General features: G+C 28.0%; 1 protein-coding gene across 3 annotated transcripts in view; it reads right to left on the bottom strand.

The window, feature by feature from the left end:
* The window catches only part of LOC113552270 (lachesin), a 114,388-nt gene that overhangs the window by 966 nt on the left and 93,865 nt on the right, over nucleotides 1-19,557 (bottom strand). Inside the window, exons 5-8 of one of the 3 annotated variants that reach the window (XM_026955062.1) lie at nucleotides 17,455-17,586; nucleotides 6,625-6,915; nucleotides 5,375-5,437; nucleotides 1,158-1,277 (exon numbers count right to left, since the gene is read on the bottom strand). In XM_026955062.1, the coding sequence (XP_026810863.1) occupies nucleotides 1,158-1,277; nucleotides 5,375-5,437; nucleotides 6,625-6,915; nucleotides 17,455-17,586 (606 nt within the window). The remainder of the gene's footprint in view (nucleotides 1-1,157; nucleotides 1,278-5,374; nucleotides 5,438-6,624; nucleotides 6,916-17,454; nucleotides 17,587-19,557) is intronic. The other 2 variants (XM_026955063.1, XM_026955064.1) reach the window with 2 other exon arrangements.

Below are 19,557 nucleotides of genomic sequence, written 5' to 3'. Positions count from 1 at the left end.
CCCATCTGATTTCAATAATGTTTACACATAAAAATTAGCAAGCGAATGGTTATCGTGTTTAACCGATTAGAAAATTTTTTACTTATGAAAAATATATGACCCGCTACATTCGCGTATATTAACGGTAAAAAAAATATTTTCGTCCTTTGCAGACATGCATGCAGTGTTGTTTTTTTATATAAAATTAAAACGTGAACAAACAAGCAGGTAGTATAAAATAATATGTACGGTATACCTACGTATGTATATTTTATTTGGTTTAAAATATATATGTATAATATTATATCAAAATTGTCATAATATTTCGTTTGTTTTTGAATTTATATATTTTAATCAAATCACCTATCTAGAGTGTACATGTGTATTAAAAATGAAATTAAAAATTGTATTTCAATCATACTGATGTAGGAAAATAAAAGCGAGTCACGTAGACAATTCTCTAGTGTCGTTATTATTTTTTTCTTTTTCGTTCATGTGCTTTTCGTTGTAGCCACATCGAAGAGGAAGAGAAAATATATTTTCATCTCGCACTTTTCTATCTCGTTTTATTTAATTTCAACTTAGTAGGTACGTTTTTATTGTAATTTATTTTTCGAACCAACAAAGTGTTATTAATAAAATTTATTTTATTAGCCGTATTTTTATTTATTCTGTTTGTGCCAAATATCATTAGTAATATATAAACGTTTAATGCAAAAGTTATTGAAAAAAATTGTTCACGAGTGAATCGGATATTTATTGATCTATTTACTTATACACAATACTAGTAGATACTAATAGTATATCATACATGGGTAAATATTAGAATTATTAAAAAATAATTCAGTTATCTTCACCGTCTTGCTTATATTGTATTATCACGAAAATCGATGGGTAATTATCGTGTTTGAATGAGAATAGAATAAACGAGAATAATATTTTTGTACAAACCATATAAATAATAATATGTATAACTTGTGTATATATTATATAATATTATCAAAACAAAATGTAATCAAAGTGTGTTCAAAAGTTAAATAAATTGCGAGTGAGTTACATAAAAAAAAATAAAAAAAACAAGTAGCATAATAAATGTGTGCAATAATTTTCGTAAAAATAAAATGAAATAAAAAGGAAAACAAAATGTGCTTTATAAAAAGGCGTACGCGATTGCCCACCTGAGGCCTCGAGTCTCCCAGGAACGGTGGGCCTGACGGGACGCGACTGATGCTGCCGGTTGTCCCGGACAGACTGGCCAGTCGTGTTTCGTACCACTGACACTTTCGGTTGCTTCAAAACTGCAAACCAACCATAACACAACGCGATTGGTTAACAATGAATTCCACAGACAGATAGCCCTATGCCCACGCTATCCACTCTCACTAGCCACATCACTATCTCGTCATTCCATATTGTATCTAAGTCACTGTCACTGATTGATATCATCATCATTACTGTTTTTATCGTTCGCTCGTATTTAGACTTGAATTAAAAGTGATTTCGGATAAGGTGTTGAAATATTTAGTCAAACATATATTTTCAACATATTTCAGCGTGAAAAATGGTAGCGACTATTAACGCTGAAATGTAGAATGGATTTTGATTAATATTAAGTTCCATAACAATCGATAGAAGATATTCTATTTGAAAGTTTGAAACACACACATGTATGAAACGAAAATTCAATAGAAATTAAGAGTATTTTAAGGCGTCATAAAATGTAAGAATCTGAAATAGTAATTATTATATACTTTTTTTTGTTATATTGAAGGCGGTTATATCATTATTACAAAGTACGTACATAGGTGATAGGTATTATCATATTTTGTCATGTAAGTTACAGTATTATAACATTTTTTTAAGAATAATAAAGTTGACATAATGTACAGTTTGACTTCATCAGTAAATTTAATTAGAACTAGAAAACCAACAATTTAAATATGAATTAAAACATTTTATACAGCAAGAACTTTGATTTTTTAAAGTATTAAACTTGTTTGGTATCACGTGGTTTTAGTTAAACATGTTTAGTAAAACTACATAAGTAATTTATTTATAGGATTTATCTTTGCGGGAATTATATTACCACTCGGAAATATGCCGATAAATGGAAATGTAGAATCGTCATTCCATTAAGTAAATTCGTAATGGAACATGAAACACGATAATCGGTAATTGATAACGTGATTTTTATTTATGTTCTTTTGAGGAGCTTAACCACGAGTTACGAAGTACTTTAGACCGAGTTTTTAGCTCATCCTTCCTAGTTTAGCACATTGTATCTTTTATTGAACTCAACGCAAATACCACCTCCGGTAAACAGCAGTCACGTGTGCTAACACCATACGTCATACTCATGCATATTATTTTTTTTTGGCAAACAAAACGTATCGTCGGTATTGTTTTTATACCTCATGTGCCGATGATTTTATTCATATTATACATTACACATACTATTATGGACGTTAATATTAAAAAGTTACTTATTTAGGTACACCACTGTTAGTTTTCAATATATATATATATATATTATATATCATATACATTTATAATATAACATTCTTATATCTATAATATTATCAATATTATACACGAATTTATGAGTCTATTTTTATGGACCATAAACGTTTTGCCGATGTATTTATAGTTTTTAGACAATTTCTAAGTTTTCTTTAGAACATACGAGTACTGGACACATTATATAATTATTATTATTTATGATGTGTAAATATTAAGAAATTGTACAGAAAAAACACATAAAAGATAATAAACATCATAAACAATGATTTATAATTATTGAATAAATAATTTTAAATTATGTTAATAATGCAAAATGCACTGTATACTATTATTTTATTTATTAAGAATTGTTTTAATTTTTAATTTATTATGATTTTCCAAGAAAAAGTTTATTAATACAATTTGCTGTAAGATTATTGACCTGATTAATATATTCAATATTCATAATAGTATGTATTCTAAAGAATTCTTATAGTAAACAATATTATGTGAATTGATGTGTTAAATTCAAATATAAGCATAATATTACACATACGATATTACGATATACATTTAATATATCCAAGTAGTCTAAGTATGTTTTAGAATGAAATCGGAGAAGATGCTTTCCTTTATAGTTTAAGTAGGTACCTATCTAATGTTCTTTGGAATTGTTTAAATTGTGGTATAGGACGTGTTATATTTTCATTCAAAGTTTAATTAATATTTTATATAAATCGTTCTACCGGTCTATATTTCTAAGTGTATTTTATTATATACAATTTATACTAATATTACTAATTCATTTTTCTATTAGTAATGTGATTGATTAAAATAAGTTTTACCAAAAACTAATCACATATACAATATGATTGATATTATTTTGTATAATATTACTAGTCGTGTTATTAATTAATAAGTCAATATGGCATTATTGCGATTGAATGGTGTAAACAGATTAATGATACAAATAAATCTTAACACTAAGCAAAGTATTTTGAGAATTTCATGATAATATGTAAGTATAGTAAATAAACATATAGGCAACTAAAACAATTGAGTCTCTACGAATAATATTTTTTTGAATTACAAATAAAGTAATTAAAATCGTTAATTTTTATTTTAACATCCAATTTTGTAAACATTTGAAGTTAGAAAGTTTATAAAAAATGTTGTGAATATATTTTTTTTGTATTTTCAAGTTTCTAAAAAAACAACTAACTCGTGAGGAAATTTGTGTTACATATTCCAGTCTTAGCAATTAAAGTTTAAAATATTTTGAATTATAAATTATAAGATAATTTTCAAAATATATTAAAATTTGTGCCAAAAATGTTCTGGTTAGATCCAATTTTATATCATAAGCAACCCTCGAAGTTGGTTGTGAAAGCATTTTATCTACTGTTATAAGTGAATTAGATATGACATGTACATAATTTAAAAAATTTAAAAACACATTGTAATATTATACACGACACTCCGTTTAAAGTGGTGAGAATAATAGAATACGGTACACAGTATAGATTGTTTATATATTACCAGGTTTGAGTATTTTTCTCAAAAGCTTTAGTGGTTGTAATATAGTATTTAAATTAAATTTGTTGTTAATAATATATGTTTTTAGTGGGATACATTTTGTATAACCGAACTATTAAACGGGTACGTTTTCGTCTTTTGAAAATCTATGTATAAAAGGTTTACCTACTTAAGCTGAGTACCTACTCATATAAAAATCAGAAGATGATTTTATTATAATTTTAGTAGGAAGATTATATAGATGGATAGTCTAATATAATTATATATTTTATTGGAATGAAAAGTAACTACAAGCATTGAATATTTAAGAATCAACCTATCAAATTTACTGTAAATCAATAGAAATTTAATTATTTATTATACTTATAGCTGCAAATGATTTTATTAAATGTATTTTTATTATGATCTGAATTATTTGATAATCGAATTATCAATAAAATATTAAAATATTATTTTTGTATAGAAATAAAATAATCAAAATATTGGTTTCATAACATGAAATTCATTGCAGTAATATATTATAGTATCCATAGTACATATGTTAGATATTTCGTTTCAGAGTTGTATAGTATATAAGTCGGTAGGGATAAAATCGTAAAATCATGTTAGAAACCTCTATATTTAATTATTTTCTAGTATAAAAATGTAACAAAAGAATTATTGATTATAAATTAATTTTATATTTATTCTTATTTTTATTATAATAATGAATAAATATTATTTTTAGACTTTAAATTGTTTATTATATCCATAATATAGCGATGGATAAATTTTATACAATGCCCATTAAATGAAGATACGTAATTAATTTTTTTTTATGAATTTAATTTAAAAAAAATTAAGTAATATAGTATGAATATAGTTTATAGTATGAAATTAAATAATTTGATGGATAATAAATTTACCTATAAATAAGTTATTTTAATGATAGTAAAGAGAAACTATTCATAGTTTGAAATTAACAGTAAAATTGACATAAAACAAATATGTGTATGAGCTAATTGGTTTATTAAAAACAGTTTTATTTTTTATTAATTGTCGGTAAATTTACAGTTTTATAACTTTTTTTTTGTTTTTTTAAATTTAACAAAAAAAAAACAAATATTATTTTGATATTTTTTACAGCCAATTTCTGTATTTATGTAATATTATGCTATTTAATTTTTTATAGTGGCTTAACAACCATTGTGATTTTAATTTATATTTTTTTATTTTAAATAGATACTAGTATTTATTTACACAGAAGATAATAAATCTTCAATAATGTACCATATTTGTTCATTCAAATACGTAAATTGTTATTCTATATACTATCACTGTTATTGTTGCTTGATAAGCAGACATGGTGACATGGACTTACCTTCTTTATTCGCCCGGTTGAGTTCGGACGCACTTTTTGGGGCTAAAGAAGGTTTTGGTATTTCTGAAATGATAAAAAAAAAAAAATAAAAATAAAAACAACACGAATGAATAAATGGTGGAAAATAGTAAACAAGATCAAAATGTATAAAACATTATACGACATCACAATAATGAATTTTCACGTTTCACCATAGAAAAAGTCCCCGGCTTATGTAATTTATTGCACAATCGATCCGAATTTAAACAAGTAAATTGAAAGACTCTGGGAAAAAACCACAGTTCTGCGGAGGCGACACGTATAATTTATTTAGAATCTCTGAGGCAGTAAAACTTTATTTTGTATACAGTATCGAACATCTAATCAGATAGAAAAATTTCCACTGCTTTAGGATTATGTACAGTTAACGTTGTCGTCTTGTTTAACTTTGAATAAGGGTAGTAGATACTTCCATTCTGTGTGTTTATACTTGTCGACGAATGGTCTGTAAACAAGTCGAAAGAATTTATAATCATTTCATTCCTGCTTTTTCTTTTTCGTTATTAGTATTTATTTATTTATTTATTTTTTTTTCGTTTTAATCAATCACGGTCTTTTGACGTACCATCGATGTCGGCCACGTTAGGGGGAAATTGTTGTTTCATATACCTTGTTGGGAAGTGGAACAACGGGAAATGGGATTTAAACGAACCGTTAATAATTGGCGTCGTCGACTTTGAAGTGTTCCCCGGAACCAGAATGGAATGAAGTTAACGTTTGCTGGTGAACAAGAAATGGAATGAAAAAATTAAATGAATAATAAAATAAAAACAAAATAAGCCCATTGCCGTGACATAATGTAGTTAGGTCGGGACAATTACCGCACTCGGTGGACAGCATCTACACGAATCGTAAAGGTCTGGAGTGAGGCCGTGTGATACTTACGTCATACTTATTGCTGGTATGCGTAGCGCAATACGGACTCTGTAGTAGGGGGACGCCCCCCTAATCATTTAGAACTGGGTTTAGTGTTTTTTTTTTTCAGTATATATTCTTAACAATAATGAAATGTAACATTTGCATTCGATGAAATACAAATAAATATATCTATTAAAAAAAAAATCAGACAAAATAATTTGGAGCATTGATGATGGTTTTTCACTGTATCAGAAGTAAATAAAATTAACGTGAACAAATCGAGGCTAGACCTCGACATTTCACGTGTATCGTAGTACAATTTTAATAATAGTACGTGCGTGGCAGTTAAATACCGTAAAGTCTGATGGAGCCCTCGGTTTCGCCGAGCGAGTTCTTAGATATGCACTTGTAATTGCCGAAATCCGATTGGCTCAGGTCCCTGATGGTGAGTCGCATGTGGATGTGGTACCTTTTCTCCGTGTCCGACGTCACGTATTTCTTGTTGGGGAACAGCATTGTTTTCGAGTCACGAAACGACCAATAGTTTATCGACTTTGGATACGCCTCCGTCTGGCAATCGATCGTCACGTCCGTGCCGGACGGAGCTCCGACCAGTTGATTCGGTACCCATATCATCGGCGAGACTATAACAACGAATACATAATATTATTATAACGATGTATTATTATTATAAATGGCATTTTAATATATGACACCAGATATCATTACGTGATTGGGGTCCCGGGAACCCGTTCACATTATATACGGTATATTAAAATCCGAGACCGTGACTGGCAGTCCGTTCAGCTTTAATTTCTGTGATAATGTTGGAGCCGAGTGCGGTAAGCGAACGGACGATATCGTGATCGCATCATTCGGAAAACCTAGTTTTTCTTTCGAAATAATATTATTACGAAGTGGTTTCGAAAAAAAATAATTGACGATTTTTTTTTTTTTTAATGGTGTACGTTAAAATAACGATTATGAATACGCATCGGTTGTTTAACGAAATTTTAAGAAAAAATGAAAATTGAACAAATGACATCAAAAATAAACAAGACCTATTAAAGACACTAAACTATGCAAACGGTTATAATGTATTTTTCGATTTTACCCATGATTTTATCAATAAACCATGTAAAAATAAAACCTTATTGTACAGTCTGAAGTATGTTATAAGATAATAATATACGTTCCTATACAGTTTAGGTATCACTTATAAAAACTCGTGATTTAAAAACAGGATTTATCACATCTTCATATTTAAAAGTATATCCTTTCATATATCCACAACAATTTTGTCTCCGTGCAATTATTACAAAAACAGAACACGCGCGTATATTATTATGGAATGCGCAGACGCCTGGAGTATTCGACATAAGTAATACCTACAATGATTCATATGAAATAAGCTCAGCTGTACCGTAGCGCGTGTTTGCTCTTTATTCGTAATCTTTTGTAATAATATAGCTGACGATGATTATAAAATGTATGCATAATAAATGGATAGATGTACAAAATTTAAATCTCAGACGAATTCGTCGGTTTATGACAGTATTCTGGTCCCGTAAGTTGGATGCTGATAAATTCAAAACGATGTTCTACACGAGAACAAAATACGTATAAAAACGGTATTATTTAAATTATTTTTGACTGACATGTGATATTATTAAAATAATTTGTGTAGTTTTTTTTTTTAAATTTTTACTTATATTAGTTAGACTAAACTTGTGTGTAACTCGAAAAAAATTGAGGGACACAACTCGTTTGCAGCCCGTGATGTTACCGTGTGTGCCGGATATCACCCCGAGACTCGTCTGGTACTATAATAGCTGTATCGGCATCGCAGTGTACTACTAACTAATAATAATAATAATATGTATGTCGTGTGCTCGCGTCTCGCGCAATAAGAGTGTAATCACGATGTACATATTATTGTATTATTATTATAACGCGATTATCGCCGAACGCGGAAAACGTTTCGTGCTTAATGACGACGACGACGACAGCGTTTATTGTCGAGCAATAATACGTGCCCTTCTACGACATAATAATAGTGCGTACGTAATAAGATATAATGCATTGTTAATATTATGCATATACGATGTGACGATACGGGAAATTGCCAACAGTCGTGTTGCATTCGCGTTGTCCGGAGCTTTTCGGTTCACCGCCGTTACCCAATGATAATATGATGACGATGACGATATTACCGATACAATATTAATCGACCGCATTACTATTGCACGTCGGCCATCGCGCGGGCCGCGACAGACTCGCGAAGATTATATCACATGTTATGTCAAAACGCCCGAAACCGTCCGCGCGCTTGAATATGACCCGCCGAGTAGACATTCTGCGAGCAGTCGCGTACGACCGAAATTTAAATGTATTTGCGCCCGTATTATGATGCTCTCGGCTCTCGGGTGTTTCGAATGTCCGCGGAGGAAAACAAATAGCGCCATGTGCGACTTGCTTTTTTATTTAGTCAATAGCGTTTAATTAACCGTGTAAATAAAAGTGTTTACTCGAGCTCTGCAGCTGTAATACGCGCGTACTGCTTATCTCGGACTAAATTTTAATACGCCGACGGTGTACCAATATATTGTTTAGTATAATTGACCTTTATTTCTAATTGTACGTGTAGATTTTGACGTTCTATTGCATAAAAAAATAATTTCAACATAATATCAGTCGACTACATAATATTTGTTATAATGTATGAATAATTTTGTGAATTTTTCACGCATAAAAATTGAAACTTATACAAACATTTTGGTGATCATTTCCTATTCACCCGGCTGTTTGACCAATCTGTATAAGAGAGTTATATTGGTTTTATGATAAACTCAAGTTTTATTCTTTTTATCAAAACTAAACTTTTATTAGTTACATTATGAAAACGATAACGACAATATTAATGGTATATCTACTCTAAAATCATTGTTTTACAAGCAAAAAATAAAACATTAATTAATATAAAATATGGTAGAGTCCAAATTTTGATTATAAACTTATAATAACTGTGTTAATTTAAATAAAAAAAATATATTTATAAATATTGTGCATGTTGGTTATTTTTTAATACTCGCGACTTAATATGCATTTTTGTACTATAAAAATTAAAAATTAAAGTATTTTAGAGAACTTTTTCAATAAAATTAAACATAAGTCGTAGCAAAGGTCATTTATATAACAAATATAAAAAATAAGTACCCTTAACACTATAATGGTCTATATGGATTTAAGCGGTTTCATAATTTGCTAAAAGAAAATATTAAATCATTTTTATTTCCATATAGTGGCTAAAAGTTAAATTACAAAAACTAAAATGAACAAAAGAACAATAGGAGTATTAAATAAGCGGTTTCATTCTTTTATTAAACTATTATTTGTTTAGATGAAGTTTTTTGAAACTTAAATTTCTGTTGTTTTAATTTAATAAATGTGTTACATACCGTCAAGACTTGTAAATTGTTTTCAAAAACAATGTATGTCTAATGTCAATAAAATGTATTCTGCATTATGATTAGTAATTTGGTTTTATGCATATCAGTATATATCACATAATACAATATGCGTACACTGTTTGTATAATGCATGGTATAATATGTAATATATATGTATAATGTGTACTGTATATTATCTTCATATACATCCAATTTTCTAGCTTATGTTAATCACTTTAATACTATATATCCATGAAAAACAAGTAAAGAGTACTTAAATAACAAATTTGTTTTAACTAACAGAAATTTAAATATATCTACAATAATATGATAATGTAGCTGCATATAGTGATATATTGGATTATTAGTTATTACTTTTAAATTAAGTTTACTTAGTTCTATAAATTAAACTTCATTTACTTAGATAATATTGTGTATATCATAACATGTACTATACAGATGTATTCCTTTTAGGTAAATTTAAATTTAAATATGTTAGATTTCATTTATATTTATAACTTAAGATTTTTTTAAATTTTAGTCATAATAAATAAACACATAATATAGTTAATATTAAAAAGAGATATTACTTTGCACATATTATTATATATAATTTTAAATATTGTTTTAGTGATAATTTGTGCAAAAATTAAAAACATATTCAAAAATGTATTTATACACTACAAAATCCCTAGTCTATTATCGTATAATACATATAAACATATGATTATTATAATATTTTTTTTTTTTTTATTGAGATATATAGAGTGAAATATAGCGTTTACTAGTTCTAGCTATGTAGATAAATGGGAAAAAAGCAGTATCTGATTTTTATACTCTTTTAAACAATAAAAAACAATTAGTTTACAAAAAAAAATTACGTTATGACAGTTTTTTTTAGTTTTTATATATATATATTTATTATTCAAAGGAAACACTTTGAACACGTCTATCATTAGATAGTTTATTAAAAAAGTTATAGCTAACGTAATTTGTAAAATTGTTTTGAAAATCTGTTCGTATAGTGCTAGATTTTTGTATTCCAACTTTGTATGGGAAACGAAAGTTTCACCATTAATAAAAAAAAAAATATATATATATATATTAGCATAAAATGTAAATCCAAATACGTTTTAGGGTTATCTGTATTTATACAATTTGATTGACATTCATATGAAAAAAAATATATTTTTTTTTTTAGCTATTCATAAATCGAACGTGCGGATTAAACAAATATGTTTATAATTGGTTATGTTAATAATGTTATTATGTTTATAAAATGATGTGCAAAGTCAATTTTAATGTTTAAATCTATTAAATATGCATATCTTCGTTCAAGAAAATCACAATTTCTACAGGTATCAGAGATTAATTTTACGAAACTGGGTAACGCGTATGAATCGCAAACGATATCCTCCGTGACGTCTATGCATGAACATATTATTATTATATTATACAGTAAAACTTTCATTAACGTTCACCTCTATGTGATGGTATTTTTTTTATTATTCCATCAAACGTTATTTAGAAAAATACATTAATATCTTTATATTGCGGGCACTTTAAAAAATGGTCATAATATATGTTTATCAAATAGAATGATGTTGAATTATTTTTATTATTTTTGGTAGTTTAAGAAAATCAATCTTATCAAACGTTCGGGGCTGAATAGGAAGTTATCGGTCAACCGAGTTTTAGGTTTTTTAACGTTTAATCATAGGTACAGCTACTAATAAATACTATACGATTTAATAATTCGATTCAAATGTTTTGTATACATTTTTTTTTACTTATTTGTTTATAACAATAAAAAATAAAATTAGGTATGACCAAACATTCATAATCAGCGCATAAGCGGCCCACCGAGATTTTCTCTGTAGCCAGCCGGCCCAGCCATCCTTACAAACTCGTACAATAACGAAACGGACATGACGGATTTGTGTATTTTTATTTTTATTATGTTTTATTATTAGTGTGCAATGTCATAGTGCATAGCGAGCGTTTCGAATCGTATACGTCATATCATTAGTGCGATGCATATTATTGCTGAGACGTGTTTAATGTGTATATTATAATTATTGTATAAATGATTTAAATCTGGATTTGGAAAGTACAGATCGGTAGGCATGGATTTTTGATTTGAGAAATATTTTGAAACTTTATAATTATATACTTAAACTCTTTGACGTTTTGACGTATGGAGTGCATTAGTAATACTATACTTAAACGTCATTATAAATATTCGTTTTGAGCGTCTTCTTATACAGAAGAATTGAAAGCACTTGACATTAATTTGCATTTCTGAAACAAAAAGGCAATAAAGGTCGGAGAAACAAAATTTACGTAAAGTGTGACTGTGACAACACCCGAAAATTAATTTTAAAACAACTCATAAGTCTCTTTTCGGAAACGCGTATCTTTTTTTTTTTTAAATATTAAATTAACTTGACAACTCTAAACGTCTATTCAGTCATAATATATTGTGCTCCCTGCTCTATCGTGTTGTGCACTGCAAAGAGTGTACGTGACGTTTACGAGAACGAGTGAAAAGACCATCATAATAATTGGGTTTTTCTTCCACATTATAAAATCAAGAACGAGAAACAAGTGGCGCGTACGTATATATATATATATATATATATATATTATTATATTTAGTACCCTTCTCCGGCGGACGGGCACTCGCCAAAATTATCTACGTGGAATACGATGGTCGTCTTTAATTTCACGTCACCCGCCACTATATAGATCTATATACACGCGTGCAGACGGAGAAAGATGGACTCGTGTTGAATTTTAACTACTTAAATACTCCCGGCGTGCCCGTGTACTCTTCGCCGTCCCGCGCCACCACCACTGCCACCATGTTTGTAAACTTTATACTCTACTAGCAATGTCTTCAGTGCTCCCGGGGGTGTAATCCGGCTCTAATCCTGCCGTTTATTAGTTTCGAGTTGGCGATGCAAAAGTTTTGTCAAAACAGTCGAGACGGGTTGAAAGGGTGACGAAAAAAAACGTCAAACTGAAAAAAAAAATACTACTAACTCTTAACTTGAGGGGTATTTATATTTTTTATGATATATATATATTTTGTCTTTTATTCAGAAATTTAAGTATCAAAATATACGCGACACGACAACTTAACACTATAATATTTTGACTAATACTAGTAATATATTGTTGATGTGATAAATTATGATTAATACAATCATGGTTTTTCGTCAAAATTCTTCAATAAGAAATCTATTAAGAGCAATTAATAGATATATTGTATTATATACGGTTTTTAAATTGAGTGTAAAATGATTCACACGGAAAATATTATTCATATATTTTAAAATGCAAAAGTATGATTTTATTTATGATTTCACAGTTACATTTTTCTAATATTTGAACCTTGAAATTTTATAAATGTGGAGGACTAGAATTAAGGATTTTTGTACCCGGGTCATAAATTTATTATAAATATAAAAAATAATATTAAGTATATTAAATCTATATATTAATCATCCATTTTCAGTCATTTAAGTTATATTTCTATATCATAATAAGGTCTATAGTCTGCGCCCTGCACAAAGATTTTATTATCAGAATATATCATAATATATAGTTGTTTAACACTATTACAGAGATGTTAGAAATTATAAAAGAAAAACGTACCTCTGTTGACGGGATTAAAATATAAATTTAAAAAAAATAGTCAAACTTGTCCTGGGTTATTTGGAAGAGTTGTGTATTATAATAATAGAAGGTATGCTTGGAGCAAAACTACGTTTAGGCTAACCATTTTTAATACTTACATAATATTGAATAATTTTAAAAAAAGGGCGGAAAAGTCAAAATCTATAAAAAACCAAAATAATAAAATTCGAAGAATCGATTTTAGTTGATAATCAAAGCTGCAGGCAGACCTAGGGGTTAAAAAACAAAATATCATGCGTGCGACGATTCGGTTTCAAACTAGCTGAAATTACATATACATTTAATATAAAATGGTGCTTACTTGTATGTTTACTCGAAACATAATAATTGTGAGTGTAATATAGTATATACATTGCGTGTAAAACGACTCTATAGTTTTATTTCGTGGGCGTAACGTTTGGCGGGAGAAGAGCAAGTGAAAGTAAACTATCTGTAGAACACATGTTACGTGTACTCCTCTGGAAGACCGTACCGGGGTAAAAACCATAAAGAAAGTATGGCCCTGAAAACGGAAGCGGACATTCTGAGTGCAGTGTGGGATGAACTTTCCATAGAGGGTTAGGTTTGAGATAATGTAATTGAACTTTATAGTTTCTACTCAACCCCTTTCTAGCCTAACCACCAGCAATTAGCTTCGCCCAAAAAGCACTTTCAGCATGCTTCCCCTCTCATCAACTACCATCATGTGCGTGTCGTCACTCATAATCCCTGGACCTTTTCAACGGCGTTTGGACGAGCATCGCGTCCTTAGATAAAACACGTCCGTAATCCTTTTATAGATGAATAATTAATCATATTCAACATATTTCGGAGACACATGGTTAGAATAGAGAAGTGAGGTGGAGGTGGAAGTGAGAGATTAAAACCGAAAGCGATTTAATAACGGATTTGCCTTCGCCGCCGGCTAAATGCTCCGTCTTATCCGCGGCTAATGTATTCATTAAAGTCTCTATAATAACCATCACGCGATTTGAATTTTTTTTTTCAAATCTATCGCGAAGTGTGTAAATAAACTACACCGTCTTGACGCGAACCTGTTGCATTATCATCCGGGCGATCGACGTGTCCAGAGAAAATAAAAATCATGACGAACAAATAAAAACAAAAACTGAACGTATAGGTTGAATATGAGATTCAAACAGGAAAAATTATTAGAGTAAAACCAATAAATTCGGTATCGTTAAGTGCATTTGTTCAATAACGTATTATACTCGAGTTGATTTCGTGGTTTCGTGCGTAGAACCGGGACGGAAGGCTGATTGCGGCAAAGCCAATAAACCAATGCACACGGGAATAGGTATTTGATACACTCTCTTGCCCCGCTCCCATCACTCTTATATACCGAGTGGATTTTATATCTGTTGTTTCCGATGAGGTTTATATCCAGTTGTTCGTTAAGTAAAACGTCATTTGGAGACCGTCGTTGTACGTATGTCTGGCGTCGCTACCTATATTCGAGTCAAAGATTTTACTGATAGGGCATATAAGACCACCGGATGTTAGGTCATTTCATATTTTCTCGTCGTGAAACTGTGACGAGGAAGAAATATCGATTTATTTAACTCATTTCCTACCGGCCGTGTGCTTATATTCGATAAAAAATATAAACAATTTTTATTTACACTAGTTTGAGAATGTTATCAACGCTCCTAAATTTTCATTTGGACCGTTCTAAAGTAAGCCGCGATTTTCCAAATATATAATTATAATTTATTGACAATTATATACCTATTTTAATAAAGTAAATTAATTTCTTTAGTAATCGACAACTTTTTTTTTTAACATCAAAGACAAAACATTTAATTTTTTAATGCTTAGCAGACTATAATTTGATGATATTATGTAAATTTATTTTATATTAAATTATTTACTTTAAATTAAATAAAAAAATAATTAATTGTCATTAAATAAATTGAATTTGAATTCATCATAATATCGTATCTATCCTTTTTAGTATTTTTAACATTTATCATTTGCTATTTGTTTATCATTTATTCATTTATCAAGTATATAATTTGTATACTTAATGAATTATACGTAATACTCTTTCATATTATCTAATAACATTATATTTAATAATAATAATTTATGACTTTTATACGATTACTCATATATTTGAATCAAACAAATATTTTTTTAATTATTGTTGATACGACATTATATTATTAGTTTATACTATGATAAACAAATATATTATTCATTTAAAAATACATTTAATTGTACATTATAAATATTATTATTATTGATTACTATTTCTTTTATATTATTATATATATATATATATATATATATATTAAACTGTTTAGCCATAATATTACGTACTAGCTATTTGATTGAAAATGCTAATTTTAAAGTTGTAAAATAAACGACGATGATACGTTCCCAGTTTAATAAAATCTTTTAGCTTACATTTTTATATCTCTAATACATCAAAGTTTTGTTTTAAGTCATCGTTATATAATGTAAAACGGTGAAGTTTGTTGTAGAATCTACAACAACTATTTCTTGAGAAGCGATTAACGTGTTCAGCATGAGTGTATTGGACGAAAAATACAATACAGTTTTGTATTCATATTATATACATTTATTGTATATTATATTATATAATTTATTGAATTCAGTATTGAGTATTATCTGAAAATTTAGAATTTTTTATTATTTTGTAATAAAAATAAATCAAGTTTTGATAAACATTAAAATATACTGGTTATTAGAAAGTTAAAATATATCATAAATCATCCATCAAATTGTTGTGTTTATTATGAGCCTATAACACAACAAGAATATATTTATATAGTAAATTAAATATGATTATCTTTATTTAATTTTAAAAGTGATTTGTGAGCAATAAAAGAATTTGTAAACTTTAAAAATTTAAAAAAAAATTATTTAAATTTGAAAATTGTCACTAAGATTTAAATTTTAGATTACTTCATAATTAAAACCAGTTAAATAACATAAGTTTTAAATTTATCGGTCTTGCTAATCGGTGACATATTGTGAATTTATTAATTTCTTACTCAACTTAATTTATCTAATTTAACTGATTGTTTTATCCTTCTTTTACAAATATATTGAAAAAAAGTTCTAACTCGTTATGCTAAATATAAATAATATAATATACTCCTCCCTTTTTTATTAAAATGTTTTCATTAAATTATTTATTAATCTCTTTTTTATATTGTCATACTATGCATTTTGCTAATTAAGACCTAAATTTTATTTTTTATAAGCTATTTATCAATTTTATTTTTTATTTTTTATTGAAATTAATTTATTATTGTAAATACCTCTTAATGAATGTATTAGTCAATGTTTTTAGGCTTCAGCTTGTATTGTTAACTCTTTATAAGACACTGGCATTTACTTTTATTAACCACAGAAAAATAATTATATAAAAGTTTAGTTTCAATAACTTATCCGTAAAGCGCACTATGATAGATGGCAATGTATATTATTAAATATAGAAAACTGAGTGTAATTATTTTCATAATTATTACTATACTTGGTAATTTTCCACGTGATATTTTATTTTTTTTAAATTTTTTTTTGTGCCCTATAAAAAGTTCAACTATGGATTAAAATAAAATATATAATGCAAACAATATTGAAATAAAAATAAGTAAAATATATATAATATATATATATAAAAAAACATAGATGACATCACATACTCTCGAGTTCGTCGACCGCGTAGCATACACATGGCCGCGTCAGATAAAACAACTAAATTGCGTACTTATACTTCTAACTAAAAAATTTCAAAAAAAAAGTGATCAAAATCACGATATCGGCTGTACAGTAAGCTTATTATAGTAGACGACACACATTATCATAACAATGGCGTGTGACATTGTTTCTTGGATTCTATTGTACGGCGCAACACAGACGTGTACCTAACATGATAATAATACATAATTTATTATATTATATTATGTACATAACAATTTAGGTGGACTAGTGTTGTTTAACGTTTACCGTACGTTTTAATTAAAACTATTATATTGTTGAGCGATATCGTTCTGTACTTACATTCGACGTCGAGTATAATGCGCTTGCTAACTGACGGCGGCACACCGTTGCTAGCGATACAGAGATATGCGCCCATATCCGCTCTGTTGACTCTTGTCAAGTTTAACGTGTCGCCGAACAGCTTCTCCACTGCTGTAAATACACGTACGACAATCAAACAGATGAAAAAAAATTAAAGGACCTTGAACGACAGTGATAGAAATATCGATATAATATTATTATTGACTTTGAGTTAATTTGTATAACCATGTGATGATATGCCTTACATAATATAGGTTTTTGTACAGTGATAATTATTCTAACAATACTAGATCATTATAAACCTTAGAGTAAAATATTTTGGTTGCATGGGTTTAAGATAAATTGACAAATGAGAAAAATAATATATAGAAATGCTTATGAAACTTACTTCGAATTTAAAATCTGTACATTTCTATACATCTACTTAAAGCTTTTCAGTTTTTCTACTTAAATATTCTCGATTTAAAACAATATCGATTGCTTTATTTATTTCATTTTAAATCATGGCTTATTCAAATGAAATGATCAATAATATATTAAAATTATATAAAAAAAGAGCTCAGAGTTTCAGACGTAATAAAATATTACTTTAAAAAAATTACAGCGTTGATAATTTAGCTATTTTATGTAGAGTATTATATTATGTTAATGGTTTGCAATAAAAAAAAAATAAAAATAAAAACTTCATATTAGATTATCATATTTTGTTTTACACTCGAGTTTTTAAAACTATTAATATTTATTAAATAAAACTAATGATCGTTCTCAAATAAATGTTGTATTTTTTCATAAAAATATTAACTCAGAATAACATAATATTGTAATTTTCTATATAGAATTATTAAATTAATTAGACACCAGCAAAATACTTTAAACATTTAAATGTTCTAAGATCGTGCTACTAATTATGCATAATGAACCATATAGGTACAAGGTGCATACAAATTTTAATTTAATTATTGAAATTTAAAATATATCAAATAAATGATGCGTATAATGACTTATGAATTAATGTCATAACTAATAGCTTCTAACATGCATACTCGATAATGAATGTAGTAAATAATCTGTATCAGTTTTAAAAGCAACGCCATTCGATTATTCAAAGTATTAAAATATAATTAGTACGTGATCCTTTGACTGTATTTTTTCACTACTTAACAAACAACCACATATAGGAGAATATAAAAACAATATCTTTGCTAATCTGATGTTTATCCGATAAAATTGTCTCAGTAATAAAAATTGTCTATTTAATGGATTTCTGTATTAAGTTATAAGTTAATTATATACTATCATAAAATGCTCAGTTTTTAAGACCAACAATCGACCATCAAATACTTGATGGTAGTTAAGAGAAAAATTTTTTTCTCAGTTCTTACACATATTTATCGTTCCGTAGTACGACTAGTAAGTCTTACTAGTCACCTCTACTACATAAACGTAATAAAAATAATATAGATAATTTATAAAATATGGAAGTAAACAATAACGATTGGCTTTTAAGACCAAAAATAATAGAATTATCTATAAGTTATTTATTGAATCATAATATTACTTATTCTTAATATTTTCGTTTAATTTAAATGTTTTTTAGGTAATAAATACTATGACAACGAAGTGTTTTTTTTTTTATTATTTCACCACTGAGTAAAACATTTAAAGTATTTTAAACGATATAAAGAATGTTTAAAACTAACAACGATATGGATATTCATTTCCAAAACAATTCGTCTGTTACATTGATGAATAAAAACAATTCTAATTATTTGGACCGACAAAAACCACAAGAAAATCATGTATTCGGCGGTGGACATATTATTCGTCAATATATGAGTGGTGTAGGCGTTATCACAGAAAGGTATATTCCAGATTACTATTTATTGTTTTTCGAATCAGAAAGTACCTCACACAGGTCTGCGTCTATTTCTGATGTAAAATCACTAGAATGTTTAATGGAAGAAGAAAAGCAAAAAGAGGAAGAAGAAAAATGCAATTCAACAATACCAATAAATTGTCCATGTTATGATAAAGCATGGAAAGAAGAATTGAGAAAAAACAGATCGTTTAAGAATATTTTGA

The sequence above is a fragment of the Rhopalosiphum maidis genome, chromosome 2 (assembly GCF_003676215.2).
Source record: "Rhopalosiphum maidis isolate BTI-1 chromosome 2, ASM367621v3, whole genome shotgun sequence".
In the NCBI taxonomy this organism is placed as follows: Eukaryota; Metazoa; Arthropoda; class Insecta; order Hemiptera; family Aphididae; genus Rhopalosiphum; species Rhopalosiphum maidis.
The sequence above is the reverse complement of the archived record's forward strand: the minus strand, read 5'-3'. Positions and strand labels throughout refer to the sequence as shown.